Source organism: Castor canadensis, chromosome 14 (assembly GCF_047511655.1).
Source record: "Castor canadensis chromosome 14, mCasCan1.hap1v2, whole genome shotgun sequence".
Lineage (NCBI taxonomy): Eukaryota > Metazoa > Chordata > Mammalia > Rodentia > Castoridae > Castor > Castor canadensis.
The window spans coordinates 87,311,613-87,329,155 of NC_133399.1; the positions used below are offsets into that span (position 1 = coordinate 87,311,613).

Below are 17,543 nucleotides of genomic sequence, written 5' to 3' on the forward strand. Positions count from 1 at the left end.
CACACACTCCGTAGTCATGGTCGCTGTGTGTTATTGACACATGTCAGTGTCATGTGGTAGCTAGATGGGGTTTCCAGCCCACGCTGAGAAAAGGGGCCAGGGCTTCTGCTGCGTGTAGGCACAAGGGTGGGGTGGAGGACTGCACTGAGCAATGGCCTCCAGGGCGGAAGTCTCACTGGATGGCAGTGCCAGGTGGTTGCATGTGGGGTGGGAGCTCCAGAAGTCTCATGCCAGCAGTGGCCCACAGGGCCAAACCAGAGATCCAGCCAGACAGCGGAGGGAGTTTCGGAAGTCCCGTGCCAGCAGCAGCCTGTGGGGCGAGACTAGAGTTCCTGCTGGATGGTGGCAGCAGGAGTTTTGGAGGTCCACAGAGCAGTGGCCCATGGGGGCGATTTCTGGTCCTTTGGACCGAAACTTCCGGCTGGAGGCAGGACTTCCGGTTTCCCACTTCTGCACACCTGGAGGGCGGTGGGAAGCTGTGTGCACGTGTACCTTAGGTGCTGGCAGTGGTCGGCACCAGGCGGTAAGGCTCTGTTTGCTTGAGTGCGTGCCTGGCAGGTTTACACCCTTGTAGTTTTATTCCCCCTGGGGACAAGTGTAGGGGCAGGGGCACGCAAGTCCCCCAACCCAGGTTGCAATGTATTCACTCCCTGTTCGCATGGGTTCCTCCCCTGCTCTCCTGAGCAGCCATATTTTCCCAGGGCAGGTGTCAGTCAGCCCCTCAGGAGGCAGCTTTTTTTATTTTTTCAAAAAAAAAAAAAAAACTGGGTTGGATGAGCTGAGTGAGGTGAGGTGTGTCTCCCCCGGGAGAGAAGGAGAAAGAGAGAAAAGAGAAAGAAAGGGGGGTGAGGAACCCAGCTTGAATGGTGGGGGCATTCCTAATTGTCCCCTGCCACATGGGGGTTAGAGACCTTAGAGTATGATCTCCCACAGCATGACTAAGGAAAGGATGGGGAGGGAGTTAAGCGTTAGGGAGGGTAAGGTTAGGAAAGGGGCAGCTAGCTTTTAATATGGTCTATCCCCTGGGGCAGGACCAGGGAACTAGGACACCAACCCTGTGCATTGGGCCTCACGGAGCTCATGAGTGCCTCGGGCGAATTTTGCATCCTGCAGCCCATCTGTGCTGGGGCTCTGAGTGAGTCTCGAGCATCAGGTGGATGTCCCACACCATCCAAGCCGTGGGTGGTGGTTGGTTCTGAAATATTAGGTGGAGAAGTGTGGGATCAGAAGACAGAGAAAGGTAGATTGAAGTAACAAGAATTAGTAGAGATAGCATGTTGGGAACTCACCCTTCGGTTGCCTCTTGGTCCTTGCATGCCAAATGGAAGAATCCAGTCTGAACATGTAGATGGGGTGAGGTAGAATAGCTTTATTGAGGGAAGGGGAATGACCCGTTCTGCCAGGTGAGGGAAGGGAAGAAGGGCCTGGGTCTCTTGGTAGGCCTTTTTTACACCACCTGGAAGGTGGGGAGACAATATGCATGACCTGACTCTTCTCATCTATGGCGTAGGGGGAGGATTCCTTGAGCCAAGAGAGGGAGCAGTCCTACACTATCCCTAACCTAGCCCACCTTCATTGCAATATGAAACTGGAAGCCAAATTAGTGCACTCTTCATACTCTTTTAAATTAAAATTGATTTTTCTATCTTGCACTTAGAACAAATCTTTTATCTATGCATGATTTTTTAACATCATGCTTTGGTCTTTGGAAAATATAAGTTTCAATGTATTATTCAGATCTACCAGCTAATTCTGACCTGAAAGTTCAAAATCTATTATTGACAGTAAAATAGTTTCACTTGTTTCTCTTGACATGGCAAGTTCACTTCCCTTCTATTCAAGAAAATGGTCTGTCAATACTCAGTCATAATAACCACAGTTTACCAGCCATTGTTTCAAGTAAAAATGATGTTTCATTTAAAAAAAAACCACCTGTTCAGCTTGCAACTCACAATCACACCAATGCTTTTCCTTGAAAGAATCATTCTATTACAGTATGCAGTTGAATTCTTTAAATACATGTCCCATTTTGCCACAGAGAATATTAAAAAGACATTTGCCTAAGGATCAAGATTTAATAAAATTAATACTTGTTACTGCTATATCAAAGATCAAGGACATTCTTAAGCAAAAGTGACATTGTTTTTACTGCAAGATATTTACTTCTTCTTTGGGGATCAAGGGCATTCTTAAATAAAAGTGGCATTGTTTTTACCAAGGGATAAGGCAGTAAAGAATACAATAACTTCCAGCACATCCTGGTGCCACTGCCTTTATTTGTACTAAAGCACTAGAAGTTTTACCCACTATTGTTTTTTTCAACCTCAAGGTAAATATCAAAACAATGAAGAAGGCAAATAACATCTTAATATGATGATGAAAGTGGTTTTAACCTTGTGAATCTCATGAAAGGGTCATGCTAGAGTAATATTTTCAAAGGATTGTTTTTGTGATGTCACTCTCTTGCTCAAAAGATTACACTTGCTCATTATTGCTCACAGGGAATTTAAAAAAATAATCAAACTGTTCAACCTGGAATTCAAACTTTATACAAGCTTAAATTAATTTATGTGTTCATTTCATATGCTTCTTTGTGAAAATTGTCTCTAGATGACTGAAGCTATTTCTACCTTCTAATATAAACCTTTGGGAGTTTTTGGTTTCTTTCAAATAAATTTGCTATTTTTCTTAAAGTGCTTTGCATTCTCTCACAATCTTTATATGAAGATCTTGCCTTGTTTTCAAGGTTCACCTCAAATAAGGCAGGATGCCCAGTTGGCATTTAATTAATATCTGTTGAAAAAACAAGCATTGAGTCATTTATTTGCATATTTCACAGCTCCCATATGATATTGTTGGCTAAAGTTGGGGTTAATGTCTTTCTTCCCTGAATAAATTATTTTCATTGTGAAGCTTATTAGGGTACAAGGCAATTAAAATGACAATACTGATCTCATTAGCTAATCTGTTCTCTTTAGTACTCTCAGACTTCTATAAAGTCTGTTAACCAAGAGCATGCACAAGGATGTTAAGACAGTTGAACTTTGCAAAAGAAAAATGATCAAAGTTTTGTTTAAAGTTTTATGGAGGCAATGGTAGCATGTAGTTGCCTTAAACATTCAAGAAGTTACTCAGAATAAGTGAATTACCTCCTAAACTTAGCCATCTCATTATTTTCCTTTAGGTTTCAAAAATAAATATTTTATGGATTACAATCATGTACAACAGTAGATTATAAAATCCCCATTCCTAAATCACTTAATGTGAATGTTTATTTAACACAAGAGCAAATTACATATGGATTAGAGACTAATTAGGTACTTTCAGAGAGCAAGTTTCTTTCCACAGAAGACCTTTTAAAAAATTTAGTATGTCAAAATGAAATGAAGTTTCAGCTTATTTTACCTTTCATCTGTCTACACTGGGACAAAATCTCACATATTTTGTCTTCAGTGATTATATGTATGAAGAATAAGATATATGTCTTATCTGGCAGCTAATAAGAATTAGTGCCTATTTTACTATCTTTAGATCATCGAGAAATGTGCACCTGTATTCTCTCTTGAGAAAACTAAAAGATTTATGAATAAAAGTGAAAACCCTCCATTGTTGCTAATCAAATCATTAATTTCAGGGTTCACTGAAACATATTCTGGGGTAAGCAAGTGTTAAATTCTTGCTACACTAAACGTAACAGTCCAGAGATTAGTCCTGTGCATCACCCTGTCTGTTCTAGAACCAAAATTTGATGTATCCCCCTCCAATCTAGATGCTGGATCCACTCCCCACTCAGGGATTAGACACTGCTAGTTATGCCTAATGGTCAAGTGGAAGTGGCAGAGTCACTATCACCACAGCTAGATCAGATTCAGCTCTCTCTGGAAGGTTCCTTTCCAGATATTGGGGAGTGTGGAGAGTGATCAGTTCCCTTTCTTAACCACTGCTCTGTTCTGCCTAACCTGTTGCATAACAGTTGTTTCTCATCATATAGCTTCTTCTCTACAATACAAGCTTGTTTGGGGAAAATTTTATTTAGTAAAGGTCCCCCTGTGTGTAGCTTCATAGACCTGGAAATTTTGCTTCCTTTGACCATCTGTCTTACTGCAGGGGCCACACCATACTTCCTCTCTTTCTACCTCCCATGATATGTGTGCATAAAGGAGCTCATTGATCAGAGTAACCACAATCCTGATCCACATTCACTTTTGACTTCTCTCCAATAACCTCCAAACATAAATTTCCATAGAATCTCATTCAGAGGGGAAAAAAAAAGAAAAAAATTCTACTTTTCTTAGATCCCTCCCATGTATAAATATGGCATTTTAGTTTACTAAAAGCTGCTAGTTTATTGCAAAATCCATTAGTTAATTCTATGCTGAATTCACTGGTAGTATTCCATGTGGATTGTCTTTGTACTATTTTCAGCCCTAACTAGAACACTTCTACTTAAAAAATCTTTTTGTCCATATTGAAACTTAAAATATAGAAGCCAATAATGTAAACTAAAAATAGTTAATATTAACTGAGTGCTTTGCCACTCAGATGGTGAATGTTTAAGTCATTTTCTAACCAGTGACAATTTCAGTTTTTGTTGATTGAGTCTTGAATAACTGGAGAAAAGGGGACTGGAGAACCAATGGAGTAGAACTAAAAATGAAAATTGCTGAATTAATCTACCAGCTGCTTGTCCCAAGAAAAGGATGCATATGTGTATTCCTTAAAGTGCTACCTGTTATGTTATAGTTTTTCTATGCCTATTTCATTTTCATGTATCATTTAGTGAGTATTCTAAGTAAGTAGATATTTGTGAAATGGAATCAGGCAAATCGTAGCTCAGTTGATACAGTTAAGAAGACACTGTTAGGTCTTCTGAAATGAGACAAATGTGCTTGTGTTTCTTTCCTTCCAATGTCCTTTTTGGCTGTAAATATTTTATAATGTTTTGCCTAGTTGGGTACACAATGAATGATCTCATTTTTGAATGGCAAGATGAAGCACCAGTACAAGTGGCAGAAGGACTCACTTTGCCCCAATTTCTGTTGAAAGAAGAAAAAGATTTACGATACTGCACTAAACATTACAATACAGGTAGGGGTTAAGTATTCTCCTACTTATGATTTGTGATTTCATGATATACAAATTTTTCTTAATTATACTGCCAGCTTACTAACTTTAACTATTTGTAGCTCAATGTTTTCCATAGTCATACAGCATAAGGTAGATGCATTTGAGGCTTGTTGATGCCTTGACTCATTGTGGATTGTTGTGTAATTGATTTGTATGGGACCAAAAAAAAAAAATACTTGGTGACTATATTTAAATAACTTGTTGTGAAAAGCCCATACTTAAGTAATAATGGTGTTTCTAAAATGTTCCCTTATTTTCTATGTGAAAAACAGTATTTATCTCATCTTAGGCAGTAAATACTGTATCTGCTAACAAAATTAAAAGATTTGCTCTTTTTTTAAGTATTCATTTGCTTAAGTGTTCCCTTTGGCCATATTTTCTTGCATTTCAAGGCATTTTTACTTAAGGACCTGTTACTTACACCGACACAGGAACTTTGTGCCTCTGAGAGTAGGTAACAGAGACTGTGGTATTTCTAGATTCATGAAATTCGGACACTTCTCTTAAGTGATATGGACTATCCCCATAATGCCATTTTAGCTTTATAACCTATTCCTATAAAGTCCATTAAACTGCCTGCAATTGAAGCATCTCTCCAATGTGGTAAGTGCATGGCCTGCCACTAACATCAGCTGCTGCTGTTGTAAACTATGACTCATCTTGGCCTTAGCATTTTCCAGAACTGTGATCTTTCCACCCTACAAAGTCCCTAGTCTCCAGTCTCTTATCTCCTTAATAATTCACATTATCGAAAAAAAAAGTCACTGCCATTTTTTCAACTCAGATGTGAAGGTTTTATGAGGGAGTTTAAGGTTAACATCTCAACTCAAAGACAAAGAGCAGGCAAGTCAGTAGCAATGTCTAAGCCAGTCCTATTGATAAACTCCTTTCAGGGAAAGGCTGAAAAGGGTAGGGTGGTTTCCTAGGACTGTCATAACAAACTGTCACAAAGTTGGTGGCATCAAACAACAGAAACATATTTTCCACAGTTCTGGAAGCTAGATGAATGAAGTCGTCAGTAAAGCCATGCTTTCTGTCAAGGCCCTGGGGAAGAGTACTTCCCAGCCTTTTTCCAGCTTTCTATTTCTGGTGACCCTTGGTGTTTCTCAGTTTGTAGATGCATCACTTTAGCTTTGGCAGCCAGAGTCACATGATGATCTCCCTGTGTGTTTATGTCTCTGTATCCACATTTTCCTTTTCTAGGATTGGGGGTGTGGCTTAAGAGGTTGAGTGCCTGCTTTTGTTAGCAGTATGGTGGAGTCTGTTATCAGAAGACTTTCAAATTCTTTGTGTCCATCAGGGAAGAATCTGTGGCAGGACACACGGGCATAAGTAGAGCTTATTAAAAGTTAAGGAAGGGAAATACAAAATGGAGCATGGTGGAGTACAGGTGGAATCTGGAGGCAGAGAGAGTGTGTGTGTCTCTTCTCCAGGTGCTTTTAAAACTTCTGCTAATGTATGGGAAAGGAGGAACCAGGCAAGTCCCATCCGATAATCAATGAGTGGGGAAGGGCAAGGGCATGTCATTACCTGGCTCTGTTGACCTTTGAGCAGGGGGAGTAGCTGTGAGGACTCCCATATACACCTTTGTTAATTTTCAGGTGCCCCACCTGTGAGGGAAGAAATCCCTGTTCTTTCTAACTTATTTTAATTAAAATGAAGCTCTTAAGGTCAGTCAGGGAGGGGGTCTCAGTCCCAAACTTTCCCTAATTTAACCTGCCTCACCTGCAAGTGCAAGGCCCAGAGCTCAAAGTTGAATACTACTAAAAAATGAATCCAAGACCAAATTTTCCTCTTCTTATGAGGACACTGGTAATATTGGATTAGTGTCCCCCAATCCATAATAACCTCATTTTAACTTAATTACATCACTAAACATCTTATTTCTAAAATAAAGTCATATTCTTAGGATCTAGGTAGACATGAATTTTAGGGAGACACACTCAACCTAGAATAAGAAGTGAAGATGGAAACATCAGTCTGGGATGAATTTTGATGATATAGTCTCAAGACCCTTTCTTAGTATAAACCAAATCTGCAAACTTCCCTGAAGTCATCTACCAATGTATTAACAGCTTAGAGGAAAAGAAGTTACATTTATGAATGTTGACTCTAAGCACAGAATTGGGTCAGTGTTTTCTTAGATGACCTAGAAGTCTCACAGCTATGTATAGTCCAGGAGATTAAAACATAAACCTGCCCCAAATTATATAAAGACTAAAAGCATCCAGTAATGCCCTTAATCAAGTATATGGCTAATTTGCCTCAGACCCTAACCTTCATTTTGTATTATTCCTATAATATTCAGGAGTTGTCTGCTAATTATTTTCCAGCAGTAGTTCCTTTATGTTCCTTATAGAAATAAAAAATAAAACAAAACAAAGAAAAACACTAGGTTATATAAGAACCACACTTACAAATCACCTCTCCTCCTATAAACTGAAATACATTGAAGTTACAACTTCTTTCACATATAAATGAATTGCACAAAATCAAAGGTTTTTTTTCAGTTTTATTGTATTAATCAAAATTATTTATTAGTTATGTACTTCAAGGCTTTATTATGTCTTCTAATCTCTCCAAATGCATCTTTTTCTCTTCCTCTTGCTTGGTAATCTGTTGCTGTGATGAATAGGTAATGGATGTTCTTTTTTGAAACTTGTTCACTTTTCTTTTCAGAACCACACACAATACATACATCATGCATGCACACACAGAGAAGCAACAGACACATATATACACATAAATATTTATATATATATACAATAGTGTATATCTGTGTGTGTGTGCATACCTTTTATTTTCCTTCCCAGAAGTATGTATAAAATGCTTTTTAAATAAAAATACAATGAGAGCTCATATTTTTCTTGAGAGTCACATGGAACTTACAGAATATACAAAGTATTCAAATAGTCAGTGAAATTGTTACTAATCATGTCATAAGATCACTAAATGTCATATTGATACTGTGAAAATGCTGAATCTTTCTGCACTTTATTTCATTACTTTCAATAATGAAAGTACTTCATACTTTAAAAACCTAACAAAAAGTTTAGCTCTTCATACTTAATAGTGTTTTAAAAATCTAATATTTTCTATATCTTAAGAATCTTTAAGCATTCTGTATGTGTTTAACAAATTGACAAAAGGACCATGCATGGCTTGCACATATGTTTTTGATTAATAGACATTAAAACGTGGACTCCTCCTTTCCCAGGGCTTCTGAATCTTTCTTGAGATTTTTAAGTCCTGGATCACACCCATCTTCCATGCAGAGGTACTGATCTTGCATCATTTGTGCATCACTTTTGACCTGACTCACATTAATAGAAACTTTGCACCAAACCTTAGCTAGCAACACTCTAGCAATTTTCCTGGGTATGCTCTTTGATATCTTTCTTTCATGACTGGGTCAGAGAGCATTACATAAAGAGCACAATGTTAGCCCTCTGACTTCATTCTTCTCAAAATAACTAGAATAAAAAGAGAATAAAACTAAGAATTTGATGACTTAGAGGAAGAAAATTTAGGAGAGGCAACAAACTAGTAGAGCTAATAGAGGAATGGAACCAGAGGATAAGCAGAAATGCCAGCTTAATTTCTAGTTAAAATAAAATTACTCTTCTGTGTCCCATAATGGAGGTAGATCATAGAGGCACACAGGCATAAAGATAAAGAACAAATGTAACTTGTAAGTTATGTCAAAACTATTTATGTGAAGCATCACACATTTTTCTTCTGTTTGTGTTGTTACTTAAGGAATCATTCATCTTCAGTTGTATTTATCCCTGAACACTGACTTTAAAGTAAATGTAAAGTCTCTAAAACTAGTATCATCTGGTTCTCTAAATAACACTTAAAACACCAGAAGCAGTCAATGAGTGAAGAAGGCTTCTGTGTAGTAAATATCCATTTCCTGGTCTACCATGGAAGCCATCATTAGAATCAAGTAAAAAATAAGATCTTTGAGTACTTTGACAAGCATGAAGTGCCATCCTAATCAATAGCTGGGTGCAATGGTGTGTGGGCCTGGCATCCCAAGCTATGCGGGAGGCTGAAATCGACAGGTTCCTGGTTCCAGGCAAGCCAGGGCAAAAATAGCTTATGAGACCCTATCTCAGTGGAAAAAACCTGGATGTGGTAGTACCCAGCTGTAATTCCAGCTACAGCAGAAGTGTTAAATAGGAGGCTCACGGTTCAGGCTGGTTTGGGCAAAAAAGAGAAACCCTAGCTCCAAAATAACCTGAGCAAGGAAAGCTGGAGGCTTGGTTCCAGTGGTGAAGCCTACCTAGCAAGTGTGAAACCCCAAGTTTAAGCCCCAGTAGGACCCCTCCCTTCCAAAATTATGAAAATTTAATTGTGATATTTATTTGTTCCTATATCAAAGATCTGTTTTTACTAATTGTTGCATGTATTGTACAACCAATTAGGAAAGTTTACATGTATAGAAGTGCGATTCCATCTTGAACGGCAAATGGGATACTATCTGATACAGATGTACATTCCCAGTCTCCTTATCGTTATTCTGTCCTGGGTCTCATTCTGGATCAACATGGATGCAGCTCCAGCCAGAGTGGCTTTGGGAATAACCACAGTGCTGACAATGACCACACAGAGCTCAGGATCACGAGCCTCTTTACCAAAGGTAGGTGCACTGAAGGGACATATACATATCTGCACCCATACCTATCATCATTGCCTACTCGTGTATGAAAATAGAACAATGAAACTTGTTGCAAATGTTTTAAGAAGGAGGGAGGTGGATTGAAGGAGAATGATGGAGGATGTGAATCTAATTAAGATACATATGTAAATGTCACAAAGGAAACCCCCAAACTCCCCTATAATTCATACATGCTAATAAAAAAAAAGTAAAAAAGGTTTTTGAAAAATCTTCGTTAACTTTTTTGTAACGTTACTTACTGGAAAAAAGATATTGATAAATTTGTTAGAGAAAACTAAAACACAAAAATAGATGAAGGAAAATATTCTACAAACCACTGATGTCTGCTATTTACATTTTCTGTTATTATCTGCAACTATTTAAATCTCAGCAATAATCTTTTATGCTATGGATTTTTTTGTATCTACAGATTTTTAAACATTTTGAAGTGTATTAAACTATCTACTTAAGTTGAATCTACCTAGTAATTTTAAATGGTCACATTGTACCCTACTCCACTGTATGGGTATGCCCGAATTTACTGGCTTACTGTTAGGACTTACGATGGAGTGAACACATTTGTGTAATGAATATGCTATGTGTCAGCAAGTATGTACATGTATAAATACATACTATGTATATAGTTTTACACACATTGCATAGTATTTTCATAGTACTTATGCTTAGAACAGGAATTGCTGCACTTGTAGCTGTCTGCATTGATATGTGTTGCCAAAATTACCTCCAGAAAATATTTAACAATGAAGCTTTCACAGGTATTGTAGTAGAGTGTTCATACTGCTGCACTCGGAGTCAAATACAGAATTTATTAATTTTATGGATATCCCCCCCCACCACCCGGATTTGGTTAGCCATAAGTCAAAAGGCAGGAGAGCTTTTCTAATTCTACGATTTTAGTCCATGCTGAACAGGTAAAACTAACATAAAACTGTTCTTTCTGTGATGTTTGTAAAAGACTCAGTATTGAACTACATAAATACTGAAATAAAATATCATAAGTTCTTTTCATTTATTTAGCCTCATGGACATAAAAAACTATTTTCTAAGAAGTATCGTATTTAAATTAAGGAATCCTGTAAAGCTTCTTATAAACTTCACTGTTATTTTCCTTGCAATGATATACTTCACTGTAATAAAGTTATATTAACTTTTCTTGTACATTTGGTGCTGTCAACTTGCCACACCCAGTAAATTATGTGTTCTGTCATAGCTCTCATAGACCTTTCTATGACGTACATTTTCATTCAGTTTATTAGATTGAAATGTGTAAATAATTAAAAATTGGCCACAGAATATTTTATCATTAAAAATGTTACACAATATAGGAATAACCTGATACTTAACAAAGCTCAACGTGCGTCACTGAGTCAGCAGTTGTTTTTCAAAATAACCTCTGCTTTTATTAACACTTAGTCATGTTTTTTCTTTTAAATGGTCAATACCAATTAATTCTTTTATAAAAACATGGTCCATGTAAATACTATAAACCTGTTCATATAATTAAAGGGAGTTTCAGTTTGTTTATATATGTACAACTGCCTCAAAGGCTCTGAGTAATAGTAGAAATTCCACAGTCAATTTTTAAAGGTAACTTAGTAATTAGTCTTCTTCATGAGCTAAACAAAAATAAAAAATAATTTGCAATATAAGCTGTCAGTCAGAAAGATTCCTTCCAGGAATCTGTAGTTTTTATAAGGCACAGCAGAAAAGTATTCAATACTGAGATAAGTTAGGATTGGGGAAAACATAGAGATATGAATAGAAAGAACAGGAATAAAGAAACAATAAATTTAAAAGTCAGGATGAGGGCACAAGTTTAAGAATAAAAGGAAAGGAGGGTTTGGAACAGCTTTATAGTTTTCTCAGGAATAGGAGAGATTTTTGAAAAGGCATTAATTTCATCAAGGTATCAAGGGAGGAACAAATTTTCAACCACAGGTTCAATTTTACACATTGATTTATGTAAGATCTCTCCATCTCTCTGATCATACAGGTAATGACCCATAAGAAATGTGATGACACATTTAACTTTCATCTATAAAAAGAATTTACTTCCAGTGTGATATCTTAAGGGAAGGTGGACATATTAAGTTTGACTTTGTGATAGTTAATGAATGAGAAATTGAGCATAGTTATTATATATATTTGAAATCAGAAGGCAGACTTGGAAGACCTAGGTTAAATAAACAGAATTAATCCATTGGATGAGACTATTTAAAAGAGTAGAATATCTCTTGAGAAATACAATTCTAATTCTGTGAGGTTTTTTTTTTTTTTTTTTTGAGGGTTAGAAAAGCAAGAGCTGAGATTTCACCCTTGTATTTAGGAACAGATGTTTAGACTATGTACCTTAACATGTCCTGCTCTCAATTTCACAAAAAAAAAAGCCCTCAAATACCTAAAACTCTCAGCACCAAAACATATACCATTTGCCTACTGACAAATTCTAGGGAGTAGAAAAACAAGTTTAGAAATTGCAGTTATGATAGATTATGGAACATAGCAAGAAGAAACAATGAATCATTAATTCATGAAAACTGATTGGAAGCCAGGTGTGGTGGTTCACACCTGCAATCCCAGCTGTGTGGGAGGTGGAGATTGGGAATCTCTTGATTTGAAGTCAACCTGGGCAAAAATGTTCTCAAGACCTCCATCTCAACCAATAAGCCAGGCATGATGTCATCTAAGGCCAGCTGGGCAAAAACCACGAGAGCCTATCTGAAAAATAACTAAAGCAAAAAGAGCTGGGGGTGCGGCTCAAGTCATAGAGTGCTTGCCAAGCAAATGCAAGGCTTTGAACTCAAACCCCAGTACTGTCAAAAAAATTTTCTTAGTGCTCAATTTAGATTCAGTGCCAGTATATCTACTATAAGATAAGAAGGAGCTTGGAAATCAGTCAACACTCAGAGAAGAATCTCCTAAGATTCTTCTTTAACCCTACTACTGTAGAGCTGAGATTCCTCTCTTGTAGTTTCTACTGCATTGGCAATAGGGTTGTGATAAATCAAGCATGTCATATCCCAAAGCAAGAGAGTCTGGTGATTCATTCCTTGGACTTTAGAGCTATTTTGCTTCCTGCAGAGCCTACATCTAGTGGGCAGAAGAGGGTGGCACATGCATCTTATTGCAAGCAAGTTTTCAAGACTGTATAATTTTAAGAGCACTTCCTTACACCATGACATGGAGCAAATGAAGGAAAAAAATTGTGATTACAGGGCTAATGCATGGAAAGTTTTTCACTCCTTGCAAATTAGATGCGGGGCACAGAGAGAGGCCATTGAAGATTTGAAGAAGAAAGATTGCTCTCACTTGGGTGAGTGTTGAAATAAGAGGCAGAACTGAAACAAGGACAGTACCAAGTAGATGATGGTCTGTCAGACTGGTAATAGCAGAGGTAGAGAACAGCAGATGGAGTTAGAAAGAAGTAAGTGTTTTTGAGAAAATTTATTCAGAGGTGAAAGTGACAGCATTTGCTTATAAACTGGATATTGAAAATGCAGAGAAGACAGAAGTGAAGGGTGGAGTTGAAGTGAGTAAGTAGGCAAGTAGTTAGCAGAAGGCAGGGGAAGAGGGTGATCCAGGGATCTTTTTGGCATCTGTTAACTTTGAGACATTGGTAAGACAACCACATAGAGTTGCCAAAAACTAAAAACCTTTTAAACTTCTGACCAGTAACAGAGAGGCCTCTGACTTTAGGATACAGATTGCAAGTGGGTAGAGAAATAAACCTGAGGTGATTTTTCTGAGAATCAAAGCCTTAGCCAGGCACTGGTGGCTCATGCCTATCATCCTAGGTACTCAGGAAGCAGAGATCAGGAGGATGGCGATTCAAAGCAAGTCCTGGGAACATAGTTGGCAAGACCCTATCTCGAAAAACCTCATCATACACACAAAAAAGGGACTAGTGTAATAGCTCAAGTGGTAAGAGCACCGCCTAGCAAGCGTGAGGCCCTGAGTTCAATCCACAGTATTGCCAAAAAAAAAAATCTGGAAAGAGAAGAAATTTGTGGTTGGTCCTCCTCCTCCTGCAGCTGAAAATGGGCCAAGAGTCTCAAAATCTCCTCTCTTCTTTCTTTCCCCAAGGCCAGTCTTAACTCATGCACAGAATTACTTTAGTTTGGTTAAAGGCAAGACATACTCACCCCAAGACTTTCTCCCAAATTCTTTGAGATTCCAACTTTATGTCATCATTTTCAGGTATGGAAAAGTAATGTTCCTTAAATGGAATAGGTTTTAACTGGGAGTGAAAGAGTGGATAGTAACAACCATTCAATTATTTGTAGTATAAACTTGATTTATACTAATACCCAGTAAATCTTGGTACTGAGGTAACTATTCTCTTGGTTATGTATGGGGTAGGTGGGAATGAAGAAAGTCATAAGAGAGAATATATAATTTTAACTTGGAACCCTGGGTTCTAGTAAGAATTCACATTTAGGAAACTATGGAGAAGGTTTAGCCATACAAAAATATTACATATACCTTACCTTTTCTTTTCTGATCTCAATAGTTAATTCCAATTTGAGCCCCACCCTCATCCTTGACTTAATCCTGTTTCATAGGGACCAATTAAGGAGCAGTTTTTTGGTACATACTTTCTGTTTCATATCATTTGCTGAAGTACAGGAGTATGACCACGTATCCACTAATTTAGTCTTTTTAAAAATAAGAGTCAAACCTATTATCATATCAGAAACCTTTGAATATAGCATCCAACAGACTACTGTACACACACATCCACACTGCACACAGTCACACACCCAGAGATAAAACTGGGCAGGGTCAGGGAAATCTCTAGTTTACCAGGTCATCTAAACCCTAGCTCTTAACTCAATGTAACACGAAATTCTTGGCATTCGGAGTCATTTTAGTCCAATTTCATTGTAATTATTCTGCTTAGTAAATAATCTTTAACTCTCAATAATTTATGATCCTATTCCTACTCACAGGCCTTTGAGTTATCTATGTACTGCTGGGTTTGCCTGAGATTGTTTCAATTAAGATGGGCTTGGATCTAGTCTGTGGAGTGGTTCAACTCTGCTCCCTATGTCTCGTCATTTGGGAACCAGAGTAACTAGTGATATGTGCTTTCCATAGTGCAGGAAAGCAAGAAAACAAGCAGAAACACACAAAGCTTTGGCTTAGAATTGACACACAATTACCTCTGTACCTTCTATAAATTATACCACACTTCATGGCCATACCCAAAGTCAATGGGGTGAAAGAATATTCTCCATCCACAGGGAATCCTCAGAGAGGAGGGAGAAAAGATAGGATTGTAGACAAATAATTTATCTAATTCAGGATAGTGACTTGTAAAACCTTTCTGCTTCCTTTATTGCACTATACTCTGACTTATTAGGAAATATTCAAAAATAAACAAACAAACAAAAAAGAAAAAGATGGTGATGGGAGAGGGGGAGAGAAAAAAGGATATAGAAAGGAAAGGAGAAATCCCTGTGAGATTCTGTGTGGATTTCTCTCACTTTGTCCTTACAACTATTGTTACCAGTTTTTGACCCCAAACTAGATTCACTTTCCTTCTCAAAACTGTGAATTCAATAACAGGTCTGAGCACCAATTGAGCAGTGAAGGACACTTTTATTCTTAGCCAAGAATGTGGCTTATAAACTCACAAATCAACTCCTTACCTGTTGGGGGCAGAAGGAAATAAATACACAGTAAAAGAAATGGGGCAAGGGTGAGATAATAAGAGGGAGCATTTATGCCCTTCCTAAGAATGGACTGATGATTTCCAGGAATTTGGGTGCCACCTATTTTTGTTCCTTATGGTTCTTTCCTGTCATTACCAGGGAACTGTCAACCATCACGACAGTGTGGGTGAGTCATTTAGCATCCAGGTGAGCTTATAGTGAAGCTAGAGGTTATCTGTGGATCAGTCACTCTGGTAGCCATCTTAGATCCAACCAGTTTTGGTCAGCCTGCCTTAGGAGGAACTTGTGGCTTGCAGATATCCTATCCTCAAAGGTAAATAGGATTAGAGAAGAGTAGAAATTCACCTACATCTCTTAGGTTGACACTATGACCAGCTGATTCACAAAAACACTACTAAACACTAAAAAAAAGGACACTTGAAATTTCAGAGATGGCTAATTAAATATTTTACAGAAGCTCAGAAGCCTGTAGTCTATGCAAGTTGTAAATTCTACACTGACAGTTGTTTATTCTGCACAATTACTTAAATTCTTATTCCTCAGTTCACATTTTTCTCCAATTTGTCTGTTAAACTTACCAAAAGCAATTTTTTTGAAGAAACAAACCATCTTTTACACATTTCCTACCTCACACCCTAAATCAGTACTGAGTATGTCTTGAAGATAGTTGAAGAAAAGATGAGTTTTTAAAATACTTACTTAGTAAAGAAGTGGTTTCTTTAGAGAAAAATAATTTGATAAGTGAGCCATTGAGTATAATTATATTAATGTAAATTGAATGTAGGATCTTATATTTTTATTCTGTTTGCATTTAGGCTTTTGATTATTTTTCTATTAGATAAATTGAAAACTGGAGTTGTTTTTCTGATAGCAAAAATGCAAATTATACTACTTGCTAATAAAGACTCTGAGGTGATCCTTAATCTAAAAACAAATATATTCTTCCATTAGGATGATTATTTAACATAAGCTATAATTAATTCTAAAATTTCTATTAGAAAAATGAAAATGTATTTTTGTCTGTGAATTGTAAATCTCAAAGCTTCCTTGTCATCAGTTTAAATTAAATAGTTGAAGCACTTTAAAATAAAATAAAATCTTACTTAGTACTTGGTCTTAACTTCAAAAACAAAAGATTATGTATGCTATCTTTTCATCTTTCTCTGAGAGTATAAAAACCAACTGATTTATCTTTTACTTGTGCTGAACCATATTTCTCTCCTAAAGTACCACCAAATTAATGAAAAATAATTAAAGTTTGTGCTCATTTACCTTACAGTATAATGAAAATATTGGTTCATAGAAGATAATAGCTTTGATCACCAAGTGTAGAATTACAGCTGTTAGAAAATGAAAAGCAAACAGTTCCATGTTATTTTTTTACTACTGTGATTGTGTTTGCACACAGAGTTGTTTATGGGGCTAGTCAAACTGAAAAGATAAGGACTGGGAAGAAAAATTAAGAATTTGTATTTATTGTTGTGTTTTTATCTAGTTTTTATTCTTCTAAAGAAATATCCTGCAGTTTTAAATGGAGTAAGTTGTACATATTTGAGGCATAGTGATGATGCTTTGTATCGATGTCCCAGTGACAGCTTTTACTGTCAGCAGCAGTTTGGTCATCACCATTTACCTATCAAATGTATTTAACTTACATCATTTCAATCTAGTTCAGTACAAGTATGATACAAGTAGATTCATTTCTACCTTATTATTGTGACAAAATATTTAATAAGTAAGTTTAATTTTGTGATATGTATCTGAATATAATATACTTAAGTAAATTTAAAATAGTTCTCATGGATCATACCAATAATGTAGTTCCTTATACTATATTTAGGAGAAAGGGACAAAACTGAAAGGAGCATTTACTCAAACATGTTCTTGTTAAAGTCACTATATTATACGATTTTATTACTGAAAAAAATTATTTATTTTGTAAACACATAATTTCTAAACATGAGTGATTCTATAAAAATAGCAATTGGTGAGTATCTTTTGTTCTACATTTTGTCTTCCTACATTTACTAGGCTTATTAAATTCCATGAACAATTGT

The 17,543-nt window shown here is 36.9% G+C and overlaps 1 protein-coding gene across 13 annotated transcripts in view; it reads left to right on the forward strand.

The window, feature by feature from the left end:
• The window catches only part of Glra3 (glycine receptor alpha 3), a 381,512-nt gene that overhangs the window by 330,842 nt on the left and 33,127 nt on the right, over positions 1-17,543 (forward strand). For all 13 annotated transcript variants that reach the window (XM_074054955.1, XM_074054949.1, XM_074054951.1 and 10 more), the window contains 2 exons: positions 4,951-5,088; positions 9,558-9,772. In XM_074054955.1, the coding sequence (XP_073911056.1) occupies positions 4,951-5,088; positions 9,558-9,772 (353 nt within the window). The remainder of the gene's footprint in view (positions 1-4,950; positions 5,089-9,557; positions 9,773-17,543) is intronic.